The 20946-nt window shown below is 41.3% G+C and overlaps 1 protein-coding gene across 1 annotated transcript in view; it reads left to right on the top strand.

The window, feature by feature from the left end:
* The window catches only part of DNAH11 (dynein axonemal heavy chain 11), a 320378-nt gene that overhangs the window by 59816 nt on the left and 239616 nt on the right, over positions 1-20946 (top strand). The window contains exons 14-26 of the mRNA XM_032401311.1: positions 3946-4278; positions 4506-4760; positions 4840-5009; positions 5267-5489; positions 9395-9511; positions 9634-9720; positions 13170-13328; positions 14239-14322; positions 15247-15405; positions 16918-17040; positions 17879-18001; positions 19234-19458; positions 20478-20569. Of these exons, the coding sequence (XP_032257202.1) occupies positions 3946-4278; positions 4506-4760; positions 4840-5009; positions 5267-5489; positions 9395-9511; positions 9634-9720; positions 13170-13328; positions 14239-14322; positions 15247-15405; positions 16918-17040; positions 17879-18001; positions 19234-19458; positions 20478-20569 (2150 nt within the window). The remainder of the gene's footprint in view (positions 1-3945; positions 4279-4505; positions 4761-4839; positions 5010-5266; positions 5490-9394; positions 9512-9633; positions 9721-13169; positions 13329-14238; positions 14323-15246; positions 15406-16917; positions 17041-17878; positions 18002-19233; positions 19459-20477; positions 20570-20946) is intronic.

The raw sequence follows: 20946 nt of genomic DNA, 5'->3' as shown, positions 1-20946 counted from the left end.
GTTTAATCATAGATAGACAAGAAGTCCAAGGCCTGACCTTGAAGTCCTCTCTGAGGCCAGGGAGAAGGGGAGGGTCCAGCACGGGATGCTGAAAAGGAGGCCAGTGAAGCAGAAGGAAAATCCAGAGAGATGCTCTCCTGGAAAGCAAGTCAAGAAGACATTCCAAGGAGGAGGAAGCATTTGACTTTGTCCCATCCTGATTCAGGACCTGAAAGTGAGGGCCGAGGTTGGCAGCCAGATACTGCCCCGTGGAAGCCGTTGGTGACTGTGACAGAGCTAACTTGATACAATGGAAGCCAGAATGGAGTGGCTGACAAGAATGGGAGAAATGGGACCAGAAGGCCACTCAGCTCCTGAGGAGCTCTGAGGTGGCGGGGACCTAAAACTCCGCAGTGCCTGGGGCATGTGAGGGATGGGGAGGATTTTATTTTTAATGTCGGTAGGTGTTTCTGAGGGGTGGTATGTTGATTGGAATGATCTAGTAGAGGGGAAATAATTGTTGGAGGAAAGTCCTGGAAGGAAAGGGATTCTGTAAATACATGTGGAAGTCGGCTGTAGATAGGAACTTGGAGCGTTCATCTGTGGTAACAGGAGGGAGGGGGGCAGAGCACAGGAATGTGGTGCTCACAGGGGGGCAACTCCAGTGAGCGAGATGTGGGGAAGTTCATTTTTTAAAGAGCATACTCTGCATTTCCTTCTGAGTGTGTTCGTTATATGGAATCATCTCTGTAGATGGATACAGTCCTCAGACCATGACACTCTCCTTTGGGCAGGGCACCAACACCCCTCACCACACACACACACACACACACACACACCCCACCCCACCCCACCCCCGCCCCCGCTCCCCACCATCACGAAGCACTATGGCCTGGGGTTTGCCCTGGAGGAGGTCAGAAACCAGGGTTTTTAGTCTTGTGCCTTCCAGAAACCAGGCCTGAATTTCCTCATGCGTAAAGTGAAGACATTTGTCTCTGGGCTCATTCTCAGTGGGAGAACGAGCAGCAGACTATGGTTTTTCTACTGAAATTGACTATAACCAATTATGTAGTTTAGTATTCCATTATCATTCACTTCTTTAGGAAATATTTAAGGTGGGCCTCCTATGGGCCCAGTATCCTTTTAGCTTCTGGAGATACTTGAGTGAACAGAAGAAAGACCCTTGCTTCTGTGGAGCTCCCATCGTAGTGAGGGGAGAGACGTCAGCAACAGCAGATGGAAGGCAGGGATGGTAGAATTGGTTGAGTGCTGCAGAACCAAGATGAAATTAGAGCAGGACGCAGGAGTTTCCGAGTGCTGGGCTGGGGGTGATCAGGAGAGGCCTCAAGGAGAAGGTAAGATGAAAGCCAAGTTACAGCGTCAGCGCAGGGGGCCGGTGGGGAAGGAGTATTCCAGGCAGAGGAAACCGGCATCGGGGAGGAAGGTGCCGGGCGTCTGGTGCAAAGCCGGGAGGTGACGGCGGCACCGCTAGGGGAGTGGCGGGGTGCAGGGGACAGTGAGCTCAGGTCAGATGCTCGTGGGCTGTGAGGAGGGGATGGAGGGGCCGGGCACATCAGGGAGGTCCTCACGGGCCTTTGTACAGACTTCGGCTTTTACTCTGGGCTATGTGGGGAGCTCATTGCAGGACTTGGAAGACAGGAGAGTAAACATGATCTAACTTGGATTTGGAAGAGAGTCTGGCTGTCGTGTTGAAAGTGGAGCCCAGGTGAGGCACAGGGCCTGGGGGGTTACCGTGGCAGTAACCTAGGTGACAGACGCGTGGTGCCTGGACTGGGCCCATAACGATGGAGGTGATTAGGAGTGGCTGGATTCTGGGTATATTTTAAGTAGAACAAACAGAATCTCCTACCAGGCTGGATGTAGAGCATTGTAGGAGGAGGCATTGAGGATTATTCTAAGAATTTGTTTCCCTCAGAGAATAAGGTTGGAGTTTTTCTACTAATAAATTGTCTCTCTTCTTTTTTCCTCAAGTCAAAAACTAAACAACTCTGGAGTCCTTGTTCTCAGTATGAGAAGAGAGGAGAGGTTCCAACTTGAGGGAAGTCAACTTCCAAACAGGGATGAAATGATTGTTTCTAGAAGTTGTATCTTTTCAGTGATTTTTTTCCCCCCCTGGCATCAGCCCATGATTTTGAGCCTGGTTCTCAGACTACCTCTGAGGAGTATAGTTTGGGGGAAAGCTGTGGAAATACTGCAGGGTGTAGGTCATTTCTGCCTTTTTATGCTGCACCCTGTGTGGCTGGAGGATTCCAAGGGATGGTTTGCAGGCAGAGTCTAAGATGAAGAGAGGAGTGGAACTATGGAAGATTGGATCTGGAAGGAACCTGAGCCATCACTGAGTGACCCAAAGCTCTTCTTCCCTTTTCCTCTTTATATTGTTGAAAGTAAAACAATTACTATGAATGGCACTGCAGTATATAAACTGGATATCTTGGGATGAAAAAGTATAAACAATGAGGCAATTACAGGTACTGTACTGTGTTAAGATGTGTTTGGAAGAGCCCCACCCTGGGGATCCAAAGGAGTCAAAAGGTCCTGTTTGTAGTCCTAGCTTGGGTGCTAACTTCCTACCAGTGTGACGCTTGATGTGTTTTAGGTCTTTGTTTTTATATCTTTCAAATGAATATACTGAACAAGATGGTCTTTAAGGATTTTTTTTCCAGCTCTAAGATCTATACTTCTCCTTTCTAGTCCCTACAAAGGAGCCAGGACTGCTATGTACAGCTGCCCAGGATATCTACTGCACATTACACAACTCCAGGGGTGTGGGCCACATATACTACAGATCTATACAGATGTGAATGGTTCCACCTGGATGGGCAAGACAGCATCCTTGAAAAGAGAGGTCCTTAAATTTGTTGAAGGCAAGAAATCCTTCAAAGAGCTTTCCAATCTTGGCCCTATTTTATCACCTCTGTAGTTGTGGTTCTTGCATGTAACACATACCTTTGAATCGTGGATCATACATCCGCAGTAGCAAATGATCAAAGAAAGGGCAGAGTATTGTCTACCTTATAATCAGCTCTCATTCCAGTGTCTCTTTTTCTCTCTGATCTAGTTTCTGCCTTGGGCATCTGCCTCTGGATTATATGGACTATGTAACCTTTACCACTCAGACAGGTATCTCTGGAATCAACCCTTGCTGCCCACTTGACCTTTTCAGATCTGTGTCCCTAGTCCTGCCACACCGTTTGCTCAACCTCTAGCAGTCCTAAACCATAGTCCTCTCTGACCTTGTCATGCCCTATTGACCTGTTCATTACCCAGACTCTTGGGAGGAGATGTCAAGGTAGAAGAACTTAATACTGTTGAAGCACAAAGGGAGCTTTGACTTCACCAGGCTGGTTTTCCTCAAGTTGAGTTACTATTCCATAGGCTGCTTATGGGTGGTTTGCACAAAGTATTTGTTGTTTGGTTGCTTGTTTTCGTTCAACCAAGTTAAGTCGACTTTTAATAGTAGCACGGTGAATCTCCAAGAAAGGCCTAGAGAACATAGCACTTTGCTGACTCAGTGATCTTGGATATTCCAGAACAGTGTTCTCTGAAAGACCAGTTTGGGAAACCTCATTTACATACGGGGCCCTGGAAGACAAAGCCCAGGACCACATAGAGTTCGGCACAGAGCAAGGGCTGGGACCTTACGTCCAGGACATAGAGAATGCTTAAAAGCTCCTGTATCTCTTGTTTGTATTTGAAGACAGCAATTTTCATAATGATTTTTCTTTTAAAAGATGACTTTTGAATGTATGGTGTAAATGATCTAAATGTTACAAAATCCTGCTTAGATATTTACTGTTCAGCTTAAGGCTCTATGACCTGGCATTTAAATGTTCCTGTCTCATGCACAAAAACGCAGTCCCTTCTTTAACAAAACATTTCAGTGGAAAGCTTTCATTTTTGTACTCACTGTTGTTTGTACCCGTCTATTAATATTTATGTTTCTAGGAAAATAGGAAGCTCTTCAAAGCCAATCCTTCTCTGGATACCTGGAAGATTTATGTGGAATTCATCGATGACATGGTGGTAGAAGGCTTTTTTCAAGCTATCATGCATGACTTAGACTTCTTTCTGATGAATACAGAGAAACAACTGAAACCTGTGCCATTTTTTCAAGCACAGATGATTTTAATGCCCCCTGAGATTCTTTTCAAACCTTCTTTAGAAAGAGAGGCTGGGCATGGCTTCTACGATCTGGTAGAAGAAATGCTTGGCAGCAGCTCTAGAATGTCTGCCCAGATGGAGCGAGTGGCCTCACATCTGGAAATAGCAACTTATCAGGTACTATCTTTGAAAAAGGGTATGACCTTTGGTATTAATGATGGAAAAATAAATGGAGGTAATGGGGAGCACACGGAAAGGAGAAGCTAGGGGAAAAAAAAAACAACACAGTTTCTGATTTTACCAACTACTCTCCCTTTGAAGCACAGCCTTGGGTGGTGGTACGTTGCACGTGATTGACAGGGCAAGGTGGGTTTTAATGAACGCTCGCTTTTCCTCTCATTTAGAATGACATGGAGAATATGCTGGGCCTGGTAGAGGTCAGGCAGGAGATAATGAAGAGAGTGGCAGATGTCATCAGCAAAGTCTTGGACTTCAGAAATACCCTGGACACATACGCTTACCTCTGGGTTGATGACCGAGCTGAGTTCATGAAGCATTTTCTCATGTACGGCCAGACTGGGTCATCTAATGAAATGGATGCTCATGCAAATGAAGAAGTCCCCAAACAACCACCAACTCTCGAACAATTCAAAGAGCAGGCAAGGACAACCCTTAGTGTTCAATGTAGTTACTCCTGTTTGATTGAACTGTTCAAGGAATTTTTTTTTCTAATTATAGATTGACATTTATGAAGCTTTGTATGTTCAAATGAGCAAGTTTAATGACTTCAGAGTGTTCGATGGTTGGTTCAAGGTGGACATGAAGCCTTTCAAAGTGAGCTTGCTGAACATTATTAAGAAATGGAGCTGGATGTTTCAGGAGCATCTTTTGAGATTTGTCATAGACAGGTAGTCTTCTATGCTTTTGGTATTTGGAATTACAACTTTTAACACCTGACTGCTTTCTAAAGTTGAGACATAAATTTTAAGAACAGTAAAACTACCAGTTTCTTAGCAGAGATGTGATGTTTAAATAGAATCTTACTTTCATTGTTGACCTATCAGAAGTCTTCTACTTCTCAAGGTTTTAATGAACTTAATTTGGATTTGTGTGTGTTCATGTACGTATATGTGTCTGTGTACGTATATATATATGTATTTAATAGTCTGAATGAGCTACAGGAATTTATAAAGGAGACAGATGCTGGACTTCAGAGAGATTTAAGTGAGGGTGATCACGATGGTTTAGTAGATATCATGGGGCATCTTCTGGCAGTAAGAAGCCGACAGAGAACTACGGATGAACTCTTTGAACCCTTAAAACAAACCATCATGCTCTTGGAAAACTACGGCCAGAAGATGCCTGAGCAAGTCTATATTCAGCTAGAGGTAAGTGTCATGGTAAAACACCCATAATTAACATAAACTGGGCACCTCCTTTAGCCAAGTTCTTCACATGCCCTCTCTGAGGACATGCTATAACAACCTGTCCTGGAGACAACTGTTGGCATTCTGCAGGTTAGGAATTTGAAACTTAGAGAGATGTAATACGTTTTTCAAAGTCACACAAGTTGTCACTCCAGTCCGTATGAATCTAGGTGTGTTTCATGCCAAGATATTCCATGTCAACCGCTGTGCCTACTGCCTTCTTATTAGGAGGTAATTAGCGAGCAGCCTCTGAGGTGCTCCTTGGAGTTCCCCTTGACCATTCCTTTTAGATGTGAAACATACCCCTGTTCTCTTTCATTGACAGCTGCCTCTCAGTTGAACAGTGTCCTGGTCTTCGGAAACATATCATGGACATTTTAATAAAGAATAAGGAAAGCCCAGTTTGGGTGGAGAAATCACTGTTTTCTAAAAAGGAGTTCTGTGTCTTCCTCCTGTTTCTATGATCTAGAAAGAGTGGGTGGCTGCTCTCTGCCCAGTGACAAGCAAAGTCTTTTTAGTTAGAACTGAAACCATGAATCACAGTCTCAAGGCCAAGCTTCTCTTCCCATGCCTGTGTTGAAGATCTATAGGTCATATATTTCCATTATCCACCAGCTTCCAGGATGGGCTTACCTTTAACTTTGCAAGTGGGACTAGTGGACACATGAACTTAAAAAACTTGTATTAAATTCTAGTTCAGTGATTCAAGCCTGGAACTCAAGTACTGTGTGAGGCCATCTCATCTGTTTGCCTCAGAGCGTGCTTCCCCTTGAGTAAAATCTCTCTCCAGATTCCTCACTTCTAAAATTGGTATGGTCTCCAGTTTCCCACTTCTTTGTTGCAGTGAAAGTCACAGTTCACACACCATAAAAGTAATCCTTTCAAAGTGCTTGGCATTTAGTACGTATGTAATGTTGTGTAACCACCGCCTCTAATCTCAAAACACTTGCATCACTCCAAGGAGAACCTCCACACCCATGAGCCGTCCTTCCCCGTCCCTCCTCCCTACCGGCCTGCCGCCAATCTTTGCCCGGGTCTGTGGGCTGACTTACTCTAGATACTGCATGTAAATGCAATGGTCCAATCTGGGGTATTTTGTGTCCAGCTTCTTTCACTTGGCATGGTATTTTTGAGGTTCATTGGCATTGTGGCATGTGAGTGCCGCATTCTTCTTGTGTCTGAACACCCACCGGTTCATTGTGGGTGCAACCTGTTAAGCCTTTCATCTGTTGATGGACATTGGGACATTTGGGTTGTTGCCATCTTCTGGCGATTGTGAATAATGCTGCTATGAGCGTGGGTGTGCAAGTATTTGAGTACGCCTTCCTTCCTTCCTTCCTCCCTCCCTCCCTCCCTCCCTCCCTTTTTCCTTTCCTTTTTCCTTTCCTTTCCTTTCCTCCCTTCAGTACCTGTTTTCAATTTCTTTTGTAACACAGGAGTGAAATGGCTGGGTCTCAGAGTGATTCTAACTTTAACTTTCTGAGAAAACGCCAAACTTTACATGGCAGCTGCTGCCTTTTATATCTCTGGTCTTGTTTTGTGAGGATTAAATGCAACAGTGTATTTACAGGTGCTCTCTTTTGACTATAAAGAATTAATACAGATGAATTACTAAATTCTCTTTACCTATAAAACTGTCCTTGTAACTGAAATCTACTTAGACACAGAGATGAGATGTGGATACATAGATACATAACAAGAGAGATGAAATGGTATGGGGCACAATGCAAATATTTGTTTTTAGAAAGCTTTGGATATTCTTTGAGCCAGATCTTGGACCTTAAAATAGAGAAACCAGTCATAACCCAGGTCATGGATATCGGGGATTTTAGCTACGGCTTCTAGAATTTTCACCGTAAGAATTTGGCTCCGTACTTACAGTTAATGAATTATTGAAAGTGCTAGGCTTTCTAATATTTCGAAAGTGGGCCACAGTTCTAGCTATGTGTCTGCCTTTGTCAGTAATTCAGGCTGCTCAAGAGAAAAAACAAGACTCATAGGCAAAACAAATTTCACGTGGAGGGTAACAGTGCCCCAATTTTATTTTAATTAAAGCATTATGTGAGAGTTACTGTTTCTTCCTCATAATCATTAACAGTTAGCAGTTATAACATTTTCCAAATACTTGCCTGTGCTCGGTTCTGTGCTAAGAAAGCCCTCCAGGTGGCTGTGTCCTCACTCCCTCTCTACAATACGGTTTGAAGCAGGATTAAACTTTAACGTATAGATTTTTATCAAGTCCCTGCCTTGTTAAGAAGCCTTCACTGACTGCCTCTAGCCTCTGAATACTGTCTAGTTGCCCCATGAGTGCTCTTCTACCCCCAGCCTGCATTGGTCGTCTTACCTTGCAGGATCTCAAGGGATCGCACCCAAATTTCTGCCTGTTGGAACCCGGTCCTTACTTTGAGCCACAGATTCAATGCTCCCTCTTTAGGGGAATCCTATCATTGAGGCTTTGGAGATCATCTGATCTTTTAGTTTTCAAGGAACATCTATTTGTATCAAGTGGAATCTTATTTGGAATCCCTAAAAAAGAAGCAGGTAATAGCAGGTTTACTTAGTCAATAAGGGTTAAGGGGCCTGAGCTCAGGGATGTGACGTTTGCAGCCCTTACTCCTGAAGGGACTCCAGGTGATGGTTAGGTTCCATGGGATCAATTGGAAATGCGAAGTGAGCTGCGCAGATGAGGGTGTGGAGTTTTGATGAGAAGGATGGAAGGAGGAGATGAAGGACAAAGAGGTTTAAAGCCCAGGTCTCTTGGTCTCTGGTCTGTTTCGGTAATTCCTATCAGCAGTGTTGCCTTCCAAGCATTCTGTCCCATAGAAGACAGAATGGGCGCCTCTCATTGACTCTGACAGATTGCAAAACAATTTAAGTGGAAGAATGTATTTTATGTTTCCAGGAGCCCTCCCCCACATGGATACAGTTGACACTTAGCACAGCGTACTCTTCATAATTAGCAGCTACTCAATCATTCATCAAATATTTATTGAGCCTTACAAAATAGTCTTTAGAACCTTTGTTTTTGCACTCGAGCTACACAAGTAGAGTCCCCTCACCATGGGTGGTTTTGTATGACAAAACAATTTCAGTGTCCTAGGAGATCACCCAGAGAAACAATGCTTTGTTAGTCTGGGCACAAGGAATGCTTTTCGACAGCATTTACGCACAACGGCGCTTCAAAGAAAAGAATTTGCTGTTGTCCTATTTGCATTGTAGTCAAGCAGTGCAGAGTTGAGTTGCTACCTGAACTATTTATTGCTGCTTTTGTCCTACATCAAGTAGAAATTAACCTTCCTTTCCCTTGGCCTCTCTTTACTTCAGAAATCCTGGTTAGTTACAATGAACCTGACCTAAATGCGCGAACTCTCCATCAAGACAGAGTACACACAGAGCTCTGGAAGCTAGAGGAAAAGGCAGATGAGATTGATACACGTTTTCCTCTGTGCCCCACCAGATTCAAAACATCTTTCTTCACTTGCTAAATTGCTAAACCTGGCTCCCATTTCCACTTGTTAGACAGCAGGGAAGTCCTTTCCAGAGTACTTGAATTTTATTCCCTTAACAGCAAAACAATTTGGAAATTGGTGTGCATTTGGAAAAGATTTCCTGTATTCTGAGATAAATCTTACACCAGAGGACAACTCTGGTTTATGCTTGGAAGATACGAATGCAGTGGTGCCAGTGGATCAGCCTGGCTCGGAGCCTTCAGCCGTTTGCATCTTTCTGAGGATAAACTCCTTCTGTTCAAGAAGAATGAGAAGACGTTATGGGTTAATGTATAGAGGTTGCAATAATTGAATCTTGTGGAGTTCATTTAATTCAGGCACTGAAATATTTTCCCATCTGCACCTTTGTTTTTGTAGGAATTACCTGAAAGATGGGAAACTACCAAAAAGATTGCAGGAACTATCAGACATGCTGTGTCACCTCTCCAAAATGCAGAAGTCACCCTCATAAGGAAAAAGTGTATTTCATTTGATGTAAGCGAGCTACTAAGTTTTGTGGGTGTTATGTTCATTTTCTTTGCTTTAGAGAAAGATTTTTTACAAGGGTAATTGAAGCTATTTGAGATTCACCTTCAGTTTTTTTCTACCCTCCTCAGCGGAAGCAGGCCGAGTTCAGAGAGAGATTCAGACTCAATGCTCCTCTTGGTTTTAATGCAGAAAATCCGTACACAGTGCTTGATAAGGTAACGCTGAAGTCCATTGTTTTTTGCTACAAGAGCCCTTGTAGAAAGTCAAATTACACACTGACATACTGAGATATTTTGCCTTAGTTTGGCAGTTAGTTAGAGCAGTTGAGAATTAACTGTTACAAACTGGGTTATGAACCGTTCACCCCAATAGTGTTTTAAATCATGTCTCCCAAAACCACCATCATTATCAAAGTGATCATGCTAGTGGAAGTAACAACTACTATTTTTTAAGCACTTACTATGTAAATGTGTCAAAAACTTTAAGCATATTGCTTATGTTATTTGTTCTGGTTCTTATAATATCCCTACAATATAGCTTCTCTTCTTTTCAGATAAAGAAACCATCATGTGTAATTGAGTAACGTTGGGGATTACACAGTGACAGATTAGTATTAAAATTCTAGCTGTCCAAATTTTTTTTAATCAGGAATTTTACCCACTATTATTGTTTACCCTGTGATACTTGGCTAGCGACTTTTAACCATGGTAAAGAAAGCCCATAACTTACTCTTAACTTGGGATAGAAATATTATGGAGTCATACAGTCCTAGTTTCTAATGAACTGCTTTGTTATAGTTGACTATAAGAACGAACATAATGGGCAAATAACCCAAAATGGTGAGTGGTTCACATGAGGCTTGAAAAAGATGTTTTAAAAGTTTATTAGAAAATTAACACTTGGATTTCTTGAGGAATTCTTAACCTAGCAGCCAAAATGAGCAGTGACGGTGAAGTTTAGATTCAGGAGCAGTGAATCTTTCTGAGATCTTCATGGAGGCTGCCATCCTGTTTTTACTCCATACTAGAGATAGGCTTGACTCCTTAGACTGGTAGAAAACTTAGAGTGGACACAGCTTGTACCTCTCTGTCCAAATTCTGGGTTGGATTTAGTTTTAACTGCTTTACACCCTTTCAGAAAGCACCATTCTGTAGCAGAAGATCTTCTCTTGCACTTGGCTGCAGAAAACCGGTTAATGTATTCACTGTGGGTTAGAATATGCTAATAGAGTTGTGGGGTTTTTAAAGATTCTATCTAAATTGCAGGTGGTCTGAACAGATTGTGGAAGGGGAGACATTTTTACTTGACTAACCAATGTGCTGTATATAAACATTTACTACAGTTATTTATTGAATGCTACCATTTGCGTGCTATAATATAACAGCATGGAGTTAAATATTTAAAAGTCAGAGATATTTATCTTCGGACCCACAGAATGTGTTGAGGGATGTTTTGCATATAGTAGGGCTGGGTTACCTTTGTTTTGAAGTCATTTATGTGTGTGTGTGGGGGGGTGTGTGTGTGTGTGTGTGTGTGTATATATAGGTGCATGCACATCTAAGACCTCAGTGGATTCATCCAGAGGCACATATATGCTTGTTCTGGGGGGTATGGTAGACCTTAGTACTCAAGGCATCTCACTCCACAAGGCAGAAACCTTTGACCCTCCAGAATCAAAGGGAGTGGTATGGTATATTATATTGTATATTGTGTTATAATGGATTCATCAGTAAACTTACATTATGAGCTTTTGTTTCTTCATATGCAAAGACACAGAAAACACTTGAGTTAACATAACTCAGTGTATATATTTAGGAATGATTTAGTATCAGTAATAGGAAAAATGGCAACTAGAAGGGCTGTTGACTTTGGGGAGCATGGTACTCTAGACAATTTGAAAAATCCTTTGGAAAAACAGATGCTGAAGCACGTTCACAGATGTGCAACTTAAAATGTATTGCTGCGCTCCCTGGAAAAGAAGAGGAATCTCCTAAAGGGCAGGGGAAAAAATGGAGGAGCTGAATCTAGGGTGAAAAGCCAGAGGCAAACATAGAAGCCTGTGTTACTGTGGCGGCAAATGAAACATTGCTACCAGGAGACATGGAGATGCTTGGGAACATGAGTACTGGTTACCCAGGGAGCCTAAATGACCATCAGAAGCAGAAAACATTAATTGTGGTATTCATACAAGGTAATAAATTAAATGTATTCATGCAAGGCAGTGCTTACACAGTAGTAGGAATCAATGAATTTTGCGCAGCCTCACTAATATATATAAATAAGCCTCCAAAATAAATAGGAATTGAAATGTCTTAATATAGAGTATAAAATTACATAAACTTCAGAAACAAACTTTAACATTTTAGCATTTAGCAGTGCATACATAGGTAGTAAAAAAAAAAATCGGGAATATTAAAAATTAGGTGGTTAACTCTGTAGTGGGAAGGAGGGGCATAAAACTGAGGAGTCCATTAAAAGTTACTGATAACATAGTCCTAAGCTGGATGGTGTGCACACATACCTGCTCCTTTTGATGTGTATGAAATTTTTCATAATAGAAAATGGGTAAAACTAAGAGAATTGTGGTTCTCATTTATAACCGTATGTAACTTATAAAAATGAAACCCATAACTTGTATAATGAAAGAAGATGAAAGTGCTGATACTCTTCTTGACATAGTAGGAAGTCAGTAAAGTTGAAAACTGATGAAGCAAAAAGGACTAAGTATGAGTATTTAAATTAAAAAAACAGAAGAACTAAAGTAATAGTTGGGTATTGAGAGGAGGATGGGAGAAAATATAAGGTGGAAAAACGAAGTCAAGTCCTTTTTTTTTTTTTTTTTTTTGCAAAGCCGGAAACCTAGTGTAATGTCTCAACTTGATAAATGAAGGAGTGGCCTGCACGCAGAATCGAGAGTTAGAGAAATAGCACCCAGAAGAACAGGAGAGAGAACCAGCTGCTTCTGCGCGACAGGCTCCTCCATCCTCTAACTTTTACCATGTGAACACGCTACTATGTTGATAAAAACTAAAATTAAGAGTTGGCTTATCAAGAAAGAAAAAAATAACTCACTTACATTTGGCATAACACAGACTATCCTACATAGATGGGATGGTAGACCAGTTGTAGGAAAGATCATTGTACAGTGAAATTTCTCCTACTGTGCTGTCTTTAGCTCCAGGGTTTTATTTCATGAATTCTCTAAAGTGCATTTTGTACTATTGATAATCTCTAGGCTATTTTTTTAAATCCAAAACTTTTTTTTTAAAGAAGTGGTTGCTGTTTCAGTGGAAGCTCTAGAGCCTCACGTTTGGCTTCCCTAGCCGAGTCCCCAGCTGTACAATGAAAATCGGGAAGATGGTTTTCATAGAAATCTGATGCAAGAGCAAATTTTGCTGAAGTATGTGTGGGGGCAGTATTGGTGACATGATTGTATTGATGACTAGTCTCCTCTCACTTGCTGAGTAGCCGTGAGTTTGTTCATCAGAACGCTACAGTTTACCAATAATTACACTGCCGGCTTCTTTTAATTTTCATTTTAAGATAGAGGTTGCAAATGTTGACCTTTACAGAGGTTCACAGAACCGTGTAGCTTCTCTTTCTTTGGCAGTTCATTGAATGTGAAGGGTGTTGGGGTGCATGTGTGTGTGTGTTTTTTCCTTAGGCAAATCAAGAGCTTGAGGCATTGGAAGAAGAAATGTTACAGATGCAAGAAGCTACCCACCTTTTTGAAGTGGCTCTTCCTGAGTATAAACAGATGAAGCGGTGTCGCAAAGAAATAAAATTGCTCAAGGGCCTCTGGGATGTCATTACTTACGTTACAGTAAGACACTGCCTTTTTTTTTTTAATAGTTCTTTTGTATAAATAGGCAATTTTTAGTGTCTATATCATTCCGTGGGGGTTTTATAATGTCTTGAAATCTGTGGGCGTTATATTCCCCTCCCCCCCAAATTAGAATTTGTCTATCTCTGTGAGAAGATTCTTCTCTGAATTATCAGTTGTTTTCCTTTTGGATCTGAATGAAACTGTATAATGAGTTGACTGCTTCAGATTCTTTTCAGGGATTATGTAGGATATAAATGAAAATAATACTTAAGTATATACTACATGTATATGGTGACCCGTGCATGCAAATTCATGTATATATTCCTACCTACATGTATGTGCATATATAAGAGACCTGACTGAAGTTAATTTGCATGTTGTTAATTAAGTCCCAAACTTAAATATAAAAATAAGTTCTGGGGAACTAGGTATATTGCAACACATACTCTTCATAATTTGCTTTGAAGTGAGTTGAAAGCCATATAGAGTGTTAAGGGACATAGAATATGGTCAGAAAGTTAACGAGCATTTTATTGATAATGGATGAAGACTGTCTTATGGAAGCTCATTTTATATTACATGCAGAATTTTAAAACCTGGTATTTAATGGTAATACACTTATCAATTCAGAGTATTCAGGATTAAATGATAATGATAGTATGTAAATGAAATTTGTCACCGCTACTAGAAATTAATATATCATAATGTTTTCACCTTAAGTTTGACATGTCCTGACAACTTTTTTGTTTCGCTGATAGGGAAGTTTTGACTAGTGCAGTTAATATTTAAATAATTGACTTTTCACTGGATGATGGAATCACTGTGTATCATCAGTTTATATGTTTTGCTGTGGAGACTTGCTTTCACCAAATGTTGTTGACACTTTTATCTGCTTGTGCGTTTTCAGAGAAGCATTGATAATTGGACTAAAACCCAGTGGAGACAGATTAATGTGGAACAGATGGATGTAGAACTCAGAAGGTTTGCCAAGGCAAGTTCCATAACTGTCGATTACAACCATTTCTCTTTCTCAGCCCCACCTCCTTCCATCTTGCCTAACCGAGTATCTGGTATGTTGGGCTGCATGTCCTTATTTACTTCAAACAGGATGATAGTAGACAGTACTTCTTTTTTTTTTTTTTAAACCCTGAGCTAGTTGCATTTCTAATCAAGCCTGCCTTTTTTGTGAATGAGTGGATGAAAACATGTTAGGGCAAGTGGATTGATGAGTAGCAGCTATAATCTTGAACTTCCTTTGGCTATCTAGAATGGAGGATGTTAAGATTAAAAGTACCAGGGCTGAGAGGTTAGGCTTATGAAAGCTTTTGAATTCTTTCCTTGGCAAACATTATTTTGTATTGCAGGATACATTTTGAATCTGGGATTTGGGGCGACTAATTGAAGTATGCCCCTTGGGAATATGTATGGAATACTGTGATCTTTGTTCTTCCTCTTGACTATTCTGATATCCCACGGGGGCTCAATATATACAGAATGGAGCTGATTTGAATGCAGTGCTTTGGTACCTAGTCATATGCCCTCTAAAGAGGGTAGAACCTCTTCGGATAAAGCCAAAACGCACAGAAGTAAAATGCAGCTAAAAAGTGGCAGGGCTGTTGGCTTTTTTTCTCAGAACGTGTTTGCGTCAACTCATGAGGTTTCCTCATGGGACCCCCAGTGAGAGCCTGTGAATAAGAAACCAGTGTATCCACGTGGCTTATACACACGAGAAGTTGTGATAGACAGATGAGTGGATCCTTTTCTATTTCTCTAGTTTTAACCCTTAACCAAGGGGCTTAAATGCTTCTATTCTTTCATAATCCAGGGAAAGGTAGATTTATTCTTTCATGGAACACAAATTAGGAAATGTACTAATATATCTGGGGATCTATTTTTTTGTTTGTTTTTACTTTAGGAAATCTGGTCACTAGACAAGGAAGTCCGGGTATGGGATGCTTATGCAGGCCTGGAAAGCACGGTGAAGGACATGGCGGCCTCCCTGAGAGCTGTCATGGAGTTACAGAGCCCTGCTCTCAGAGGCAGACATTGGCACCAGCTGATGAAGGCCACTGGGGTCAGTTTCCTGAGTCTTGTTAATTGAATATTTTTGTGACTGTGGAGAGTTATTCCTTGGTTTACATTGTTCATCTGGCATAAAGTGGATTTGTGAAAAGACTTCAAGTCAAATGGGGGAAGTCAAGCTCCTCAAGATAGAACCCACAGACTGACCATGCAAAGATCCTCCTTCAGCCCCTGCTGTGGACTAAATGTTGTCTCCCCACCCCACCCCACCCCACCCCACTTCATACATTGAAGCCTAAATCTCTAATGTGATGGCATTTGGAGGTGGGGCTTTTGGGAGATAATTCGGTCAGGAGGGTAGAGCTCTCATGAATGGGATTAGTGCCATTAGAACCAGATGGAAAGAGCAGAAATTTCTACCCTCTGCCATGTGAGGGTACAGCAAGAAGACAGACATCTGTAAACCAAGACAGCCTTCACCAGGATGCCGTCCATGCTGGCACCCTGGTGTCAGACTTCCAGCCTCTAGAACAGTGAGCAAGTAAATAAATGTTCATTGTTTAACCCACCCCGTTTATGGCATTCTCTTACAGCAGTTTGAACTAAGACGCCCTCCTTTTGTCTTTTACTGACTATGTAACCTCAAACAAGACACTTAACGTCCCTATTTTGAGTTTTGTTTTTTATTAATAAAAAGAGTGGATGCTGTGTGCTCTCCTTCAGCAGAGGAATCTCGTAAGGCTCAAGTGAGAGGACGTGAGGGCCTTTTATAGAGCAGAGCGTGGCCACAGAGAACCTTAGTCACAGGCTGGGGAGAGCCAGAGAGGGCTACAGCCACCAAGACGCAGGGACTGGGTATTAGCAGCCGCAGGAAAGGAAGGGGCTTTCCTGTAACTGCGGGGCAGGGTCGGCTGGCTCTTCAGGGGTGAGGGGCGCGGTTGAGTTTGAGCACTTAGGAAGAGAAGAGAGCTTCTCAGTAAATACTGGGGTTGTGCGGGGTGGGGGTGGGTGGCAGTCAACAAGATAATGAGGAAATGTGAATTATTTTGTCACATGATAAATATGAATAATGATACTATGAGTAAGAATATTTTTTTTGCCAAGGAACTCAGATTAAATTAGTGAGAAAAATAAGTTAAATCACGGAAGCAACTAGGAATTATGTCCAGGGAATAGAGTACTTGAGGAAGAAAAGACAAATGAGCTACTCGCTGATTCCTGGGATGTCAACCAAATTAAAATAAATGAACACTGATTCTCTTTAAAAATGGGTTTTGTGGGCAAAGAGATAAGAAATGAGCTGACAAGGGAAGGATATGAAACAAAAGAAAGTAGTGGAGTGTGAATGTGGGCCTGAACCTTGGCCCTAGCTTCTGGTGGGTGATGCCTCAGTAACTCTGAGTTAAAAAGCAGTGTCTTTAATGGTCCCCACCTTCCAGAACTAGAGGTGTGCTCAGCAGCTGACTTGAATATATTTAGCTGTGATTCATCCTTCTGGCCATTAGGCACAAGAACCGTTAATACACGTGTAATGTAAATTCTGCCCTTTTCTCTTCCTAATTAGGTCAGATTTTCTATCAGCGAAGCCACAACTTTGGCAGATTTGTTAGCATTGCGGTTACACCAAGTGGAAGATGATGTCCGAAGCATTGTGGACCAAGCTGTGAAGGAACTGGGGACGGAAAAGGTGGTGTCTTCGGGCTGTTCCCTGTTACACTGAACTAGTTCTCTGCAGTAGCCCCTAAGACTCGGAAGTTCCCCGCGCCGGGGTTGTGTGCACACACCTGAGGCCCATTTCCTTCTCCACTGCTAGTGTGTGTGTGTCTTGGGCCGGAAACTGAATCCTTCTAAGCCACAGTACATGTGTAAAACAGGAGGGTGGGCCCAGTCGGTGGCGATGGCGGGTGGTGATGGGGGGTGGCGGTGATGGCGGGGGGTGGTGGTGATGGCGGGTGGCGGTGATGACGGGTGACGGTGATGGTGGTGGTCGTGGTGGTGGTGATAGCAGAGAACACTTACATGTCATTTATTTTGTTGCAAGCACTGCTCTAAGCACTTTGTATTATTTCATTTGATTCTGAGGTTGGTAGTACTCGTAGCCCTGTCTTACAGATGAGGAAGCTGAGGTACAGTGTGGTAACTGACTCACTCCGATTCACCTTCAGGCTCTCCGAGCACTACCTGGCTCCTGCTGGCCGATGTGTACATAATCTCTGTTAAAAACAACCTTCAGATAACTTCTGAAGTCCCTTTATGCTCTGGCATTCTGTTTCCGTGAAGGATGTAAAACTCAGATCCAACAGAAATTTGATAATAGGGTGATGCTTGTTTTTGGGAGATGGAATTCATTCTCTGAACTTCATCACCATGAATTATTTGCAGGAAAAAAATGAGGCCAATAGTATTGGGTAACATTTATTTTTTTTGAGAATTAAAGAATTTTTTTTTTTAATTTCAGATGATAGCCTAGATGTTCGTCATAAATTAAACTTTTGTGCACATAACTTAATACTGTTTATGTCTAGGCTGTTACTGAAATCAGTCAGACCTGGGCATCCATGGAGTTCTCTTACGAAGTTCACTATCGGACGGGCATTCCATTACTAAAATCCGATGAACAACTTTTTGAGACTCTAGAGCACAACCAAGTAAGATGGGTGTTTTGATTACAGATTTTTTCTTTTAAATGGCAATTTCAGAATTTTTCTAAGTTCCAGTACTCAGTATTTATTCATTCATTGGGTATCTCCTTGTCCCAGACTCTGGGCATGGTACCATTTGGGATCAAAAGGTATGAACTTGGACTTGAGCAGGGAGACAGAGAGTAGGGCTCCAAGGGACAGAGAGGCTTTGTGTTGGGGAGGGTGAAAGACTCAGGGAGAGCCTTGTGAGTTGGGCTGGTAAGTCAGTAAAGAATGGCAGTGAGAGATGGGTGTTCGGGGCAGTGGGGACAGCAGTGGTTGTCAGGGCCTGGGGAGTTGGGGAAATGTGGAGATGTTGGTCAAAGGGCCCACATTTCCAGGTATAAGATGAGTAAGTCCTGGGGATCTAAAGTATGTCATGGTGACTATAGGTAACAATACTGTATTGTCCACTCAAAAGTTGTTAGGAGAATAGACCTGATTACCACACCCCAAAAGAGGTTATTCCATGAGCAATGGAAGTGTTAAGGAACCTTATTGTGGTTACCATTTTACTATGTATATATGTATCACAGTATTACATGGTACATTTTAAACTTCACGTAACGTCAATAATAGCTTAAATTGGTTCTGGGGGAGAAGAGTCAAATGTACTAAATAGTTAGAGGTGAGAGTGAGAAGAGGCCTTTCTACTCAGTGACTTTCTGAGATCTCAATGTCAGAGAGTGGTGAGAAGTGCTCACCAGACTGCTCGGCATCCATGCTTGGTAGTCAACCGAGAGGGGAGGAAAAATGGAAGCTGAGGGCTTAGGAAGCTACAGAGAAGTTGGTTTTATTTTTGTAGTATTGGGGAAAAAATATTTATACCTTGCAATGGTTAATAGGCATGGACCCCAAGGAAAGAATGAGAGAAGATGAAGGAATAAAATTTAATTCCTAAAGCTGCACCCTGGAGCACAGTATTTTTTTCTGCCTACAGAGAGATACATGGTCTTCTGGTAGAAGACACAAGAAATGCAGTTTCTTGTATTTATCTTTTTTCTTTTGGAAAACATGCCAATATGAGTATTTAATGCCATTAGTTCATATATTTAGCCAATACTGAATGCCTGTTTCAGGTATTGCATGCTAGATCCTAGGAATCTAGGAATCAACAGAAGAGAGGTATGGTCCCTCCCTCATGGTACTTGGAATCTTCCAATTGACTTGTTATTTAAAATTCTTTGTCTTTCTTTTAGGTTCAGTTGCAGAGTCTGCTTCAGAGCAAGTGTGTGGAATATTTTATTGAACAAGTGTTAAGCTGGCAAAATAAATTAAACATAGCAGACTTGGTCATCTCCACTTGGATGGAAGTCCAGCGAACTTGGTCTCACCTGGAAAGCATCTTTGTTTGTTCAGAAGACATTCGAATCCAGCTTGTGAAAGATGCTAGAAGATTCGATGGAGTGGATGCTGAATTTAAGGTTCATAGAAGATACTGTTTTCTATCCTAGCAGAGTTTTCTAAACAAGAAAATCTTGTGAAAAACCATGATTTGGGGTATCGTATTTATAAAAGCACAGTGTTGCATTTTAGGGAGCAGCACAGGACGCTTGCTCTTGTGAAGTATTCTAGGCTTCGCGGTTGTGTATGGTTTCTGTCACCACTGCTCAGTGCCGCCATTGTAGTCTGAAAGAAACCAGACACTAGGTAAACAAACGGGCGTGGCTATGCACCAGTAAGACTTTATTTATTGACACTGAAATTTGAGTTTCTTAGAATTTTCATGTGAGACAGAATATTAAGCTGCTTTTGACTTTTTTCCACCAGTTAAAAATGTAAGAACCATTTTTAGCTTCTGGCCATACAAAAAGCAACAGCAAGCTTGATATTTCCCTTAAGCCCTGCAGTAAGGTGTGATAACATTAATCTTCGTGAAGTAAATACTGCGGAGGGGATACCAGTAACAATACTATTAGTTACTTGTTTGTTGATTTTATAAGAACCAAAGAAAACACACAGAGATGTACATATGATAATGATGAATGATTTGAAGGACTTTCAGCAAAGAATAATGGCTATAGTTTTTCATATAGAAATGAGGAATAACTTTTTTTTTATTAAAGAAGAACACCTGGAGGAATACTATTTTAACTTTTAAGGAAGAAAGAATAGACTGTTCAGTGTTCATCTCATTTTCATATGTGAATGTCCTCTTTAAGATTCTGGGTTCTCTCTCTCTCTCTTTATTCTTTTTGTTTGTTTGGACCCAGAATGGTGGTAATGCCCATCCAATTTATTTTGATAAAAACTGTGTGATTATACTTTTGTTTTTGATCTTCATTTAAAAGTTTAAAAGCAAAAGTGAATAGGCGTGGTGTTAGAAGTCTCTTTAACCTTACTTTCTTAGAGTTTGTTCCTCATTTTTAAATGCCCCAAATGGATGAAAAATTGAGAAAAGTAATTTCTAATATCAATGGCTCCATCTTATACTTTCATACAGGAGTTAATGTTGAAAACAGCTAAAATAAAGAATGTTCTAGAAGCAACATGCAGACCTAATCTCTATGAAAAACTTAAAGATTTACAGTACAGGTAAGAATAAAACTATGAAGTGATCAATTTGTTATAATTTTATGAGATTGCTTTCAAGTATTTTACAGTATCTAACATCGTGTTATTGTAGATAGACCTGTGTCAGATTACTTCATAGTTTTGCTTAGAGTTGTCTAGTTGCCTTGGACATAATAGATGGTGTGTATATAGAGTATTGATAAGTTTGATTGATCACTTATTAAGCATCTACTCTATTCCAAGAACTTGGATTGCACTTAGTAATTTCATATCGTTTATTCTGTATATAGTTTATACTAGAAATTACTCTTAGGAAGCCAGTTAGTACTTAGGAAATCCTTAGGGGCCTTTTGTAATTTCACATAGAATTCTACACAGCTAATGGTGGTTAGGATATT

The sequence above is a fragment of the Phoca vitulina genome, unplaced genomic scaffold (genome assembly GCF_004348235.1).
Source record: "Phoca vitulina isolate PV1807 unplaced genomic scaffold, GSC_HSeal_1.0 scaffold4, whole genome shotgun sequence".
NCBI classification, from domain to species: Eukaryota; Metazoa; Chordata; class Mammalia; order Carnivora; family Phocidae; genus Phoca; species Phoca vitulina.
This window is presented reverse-complemented; position numbering and strand designations above follow the sequence as displayed.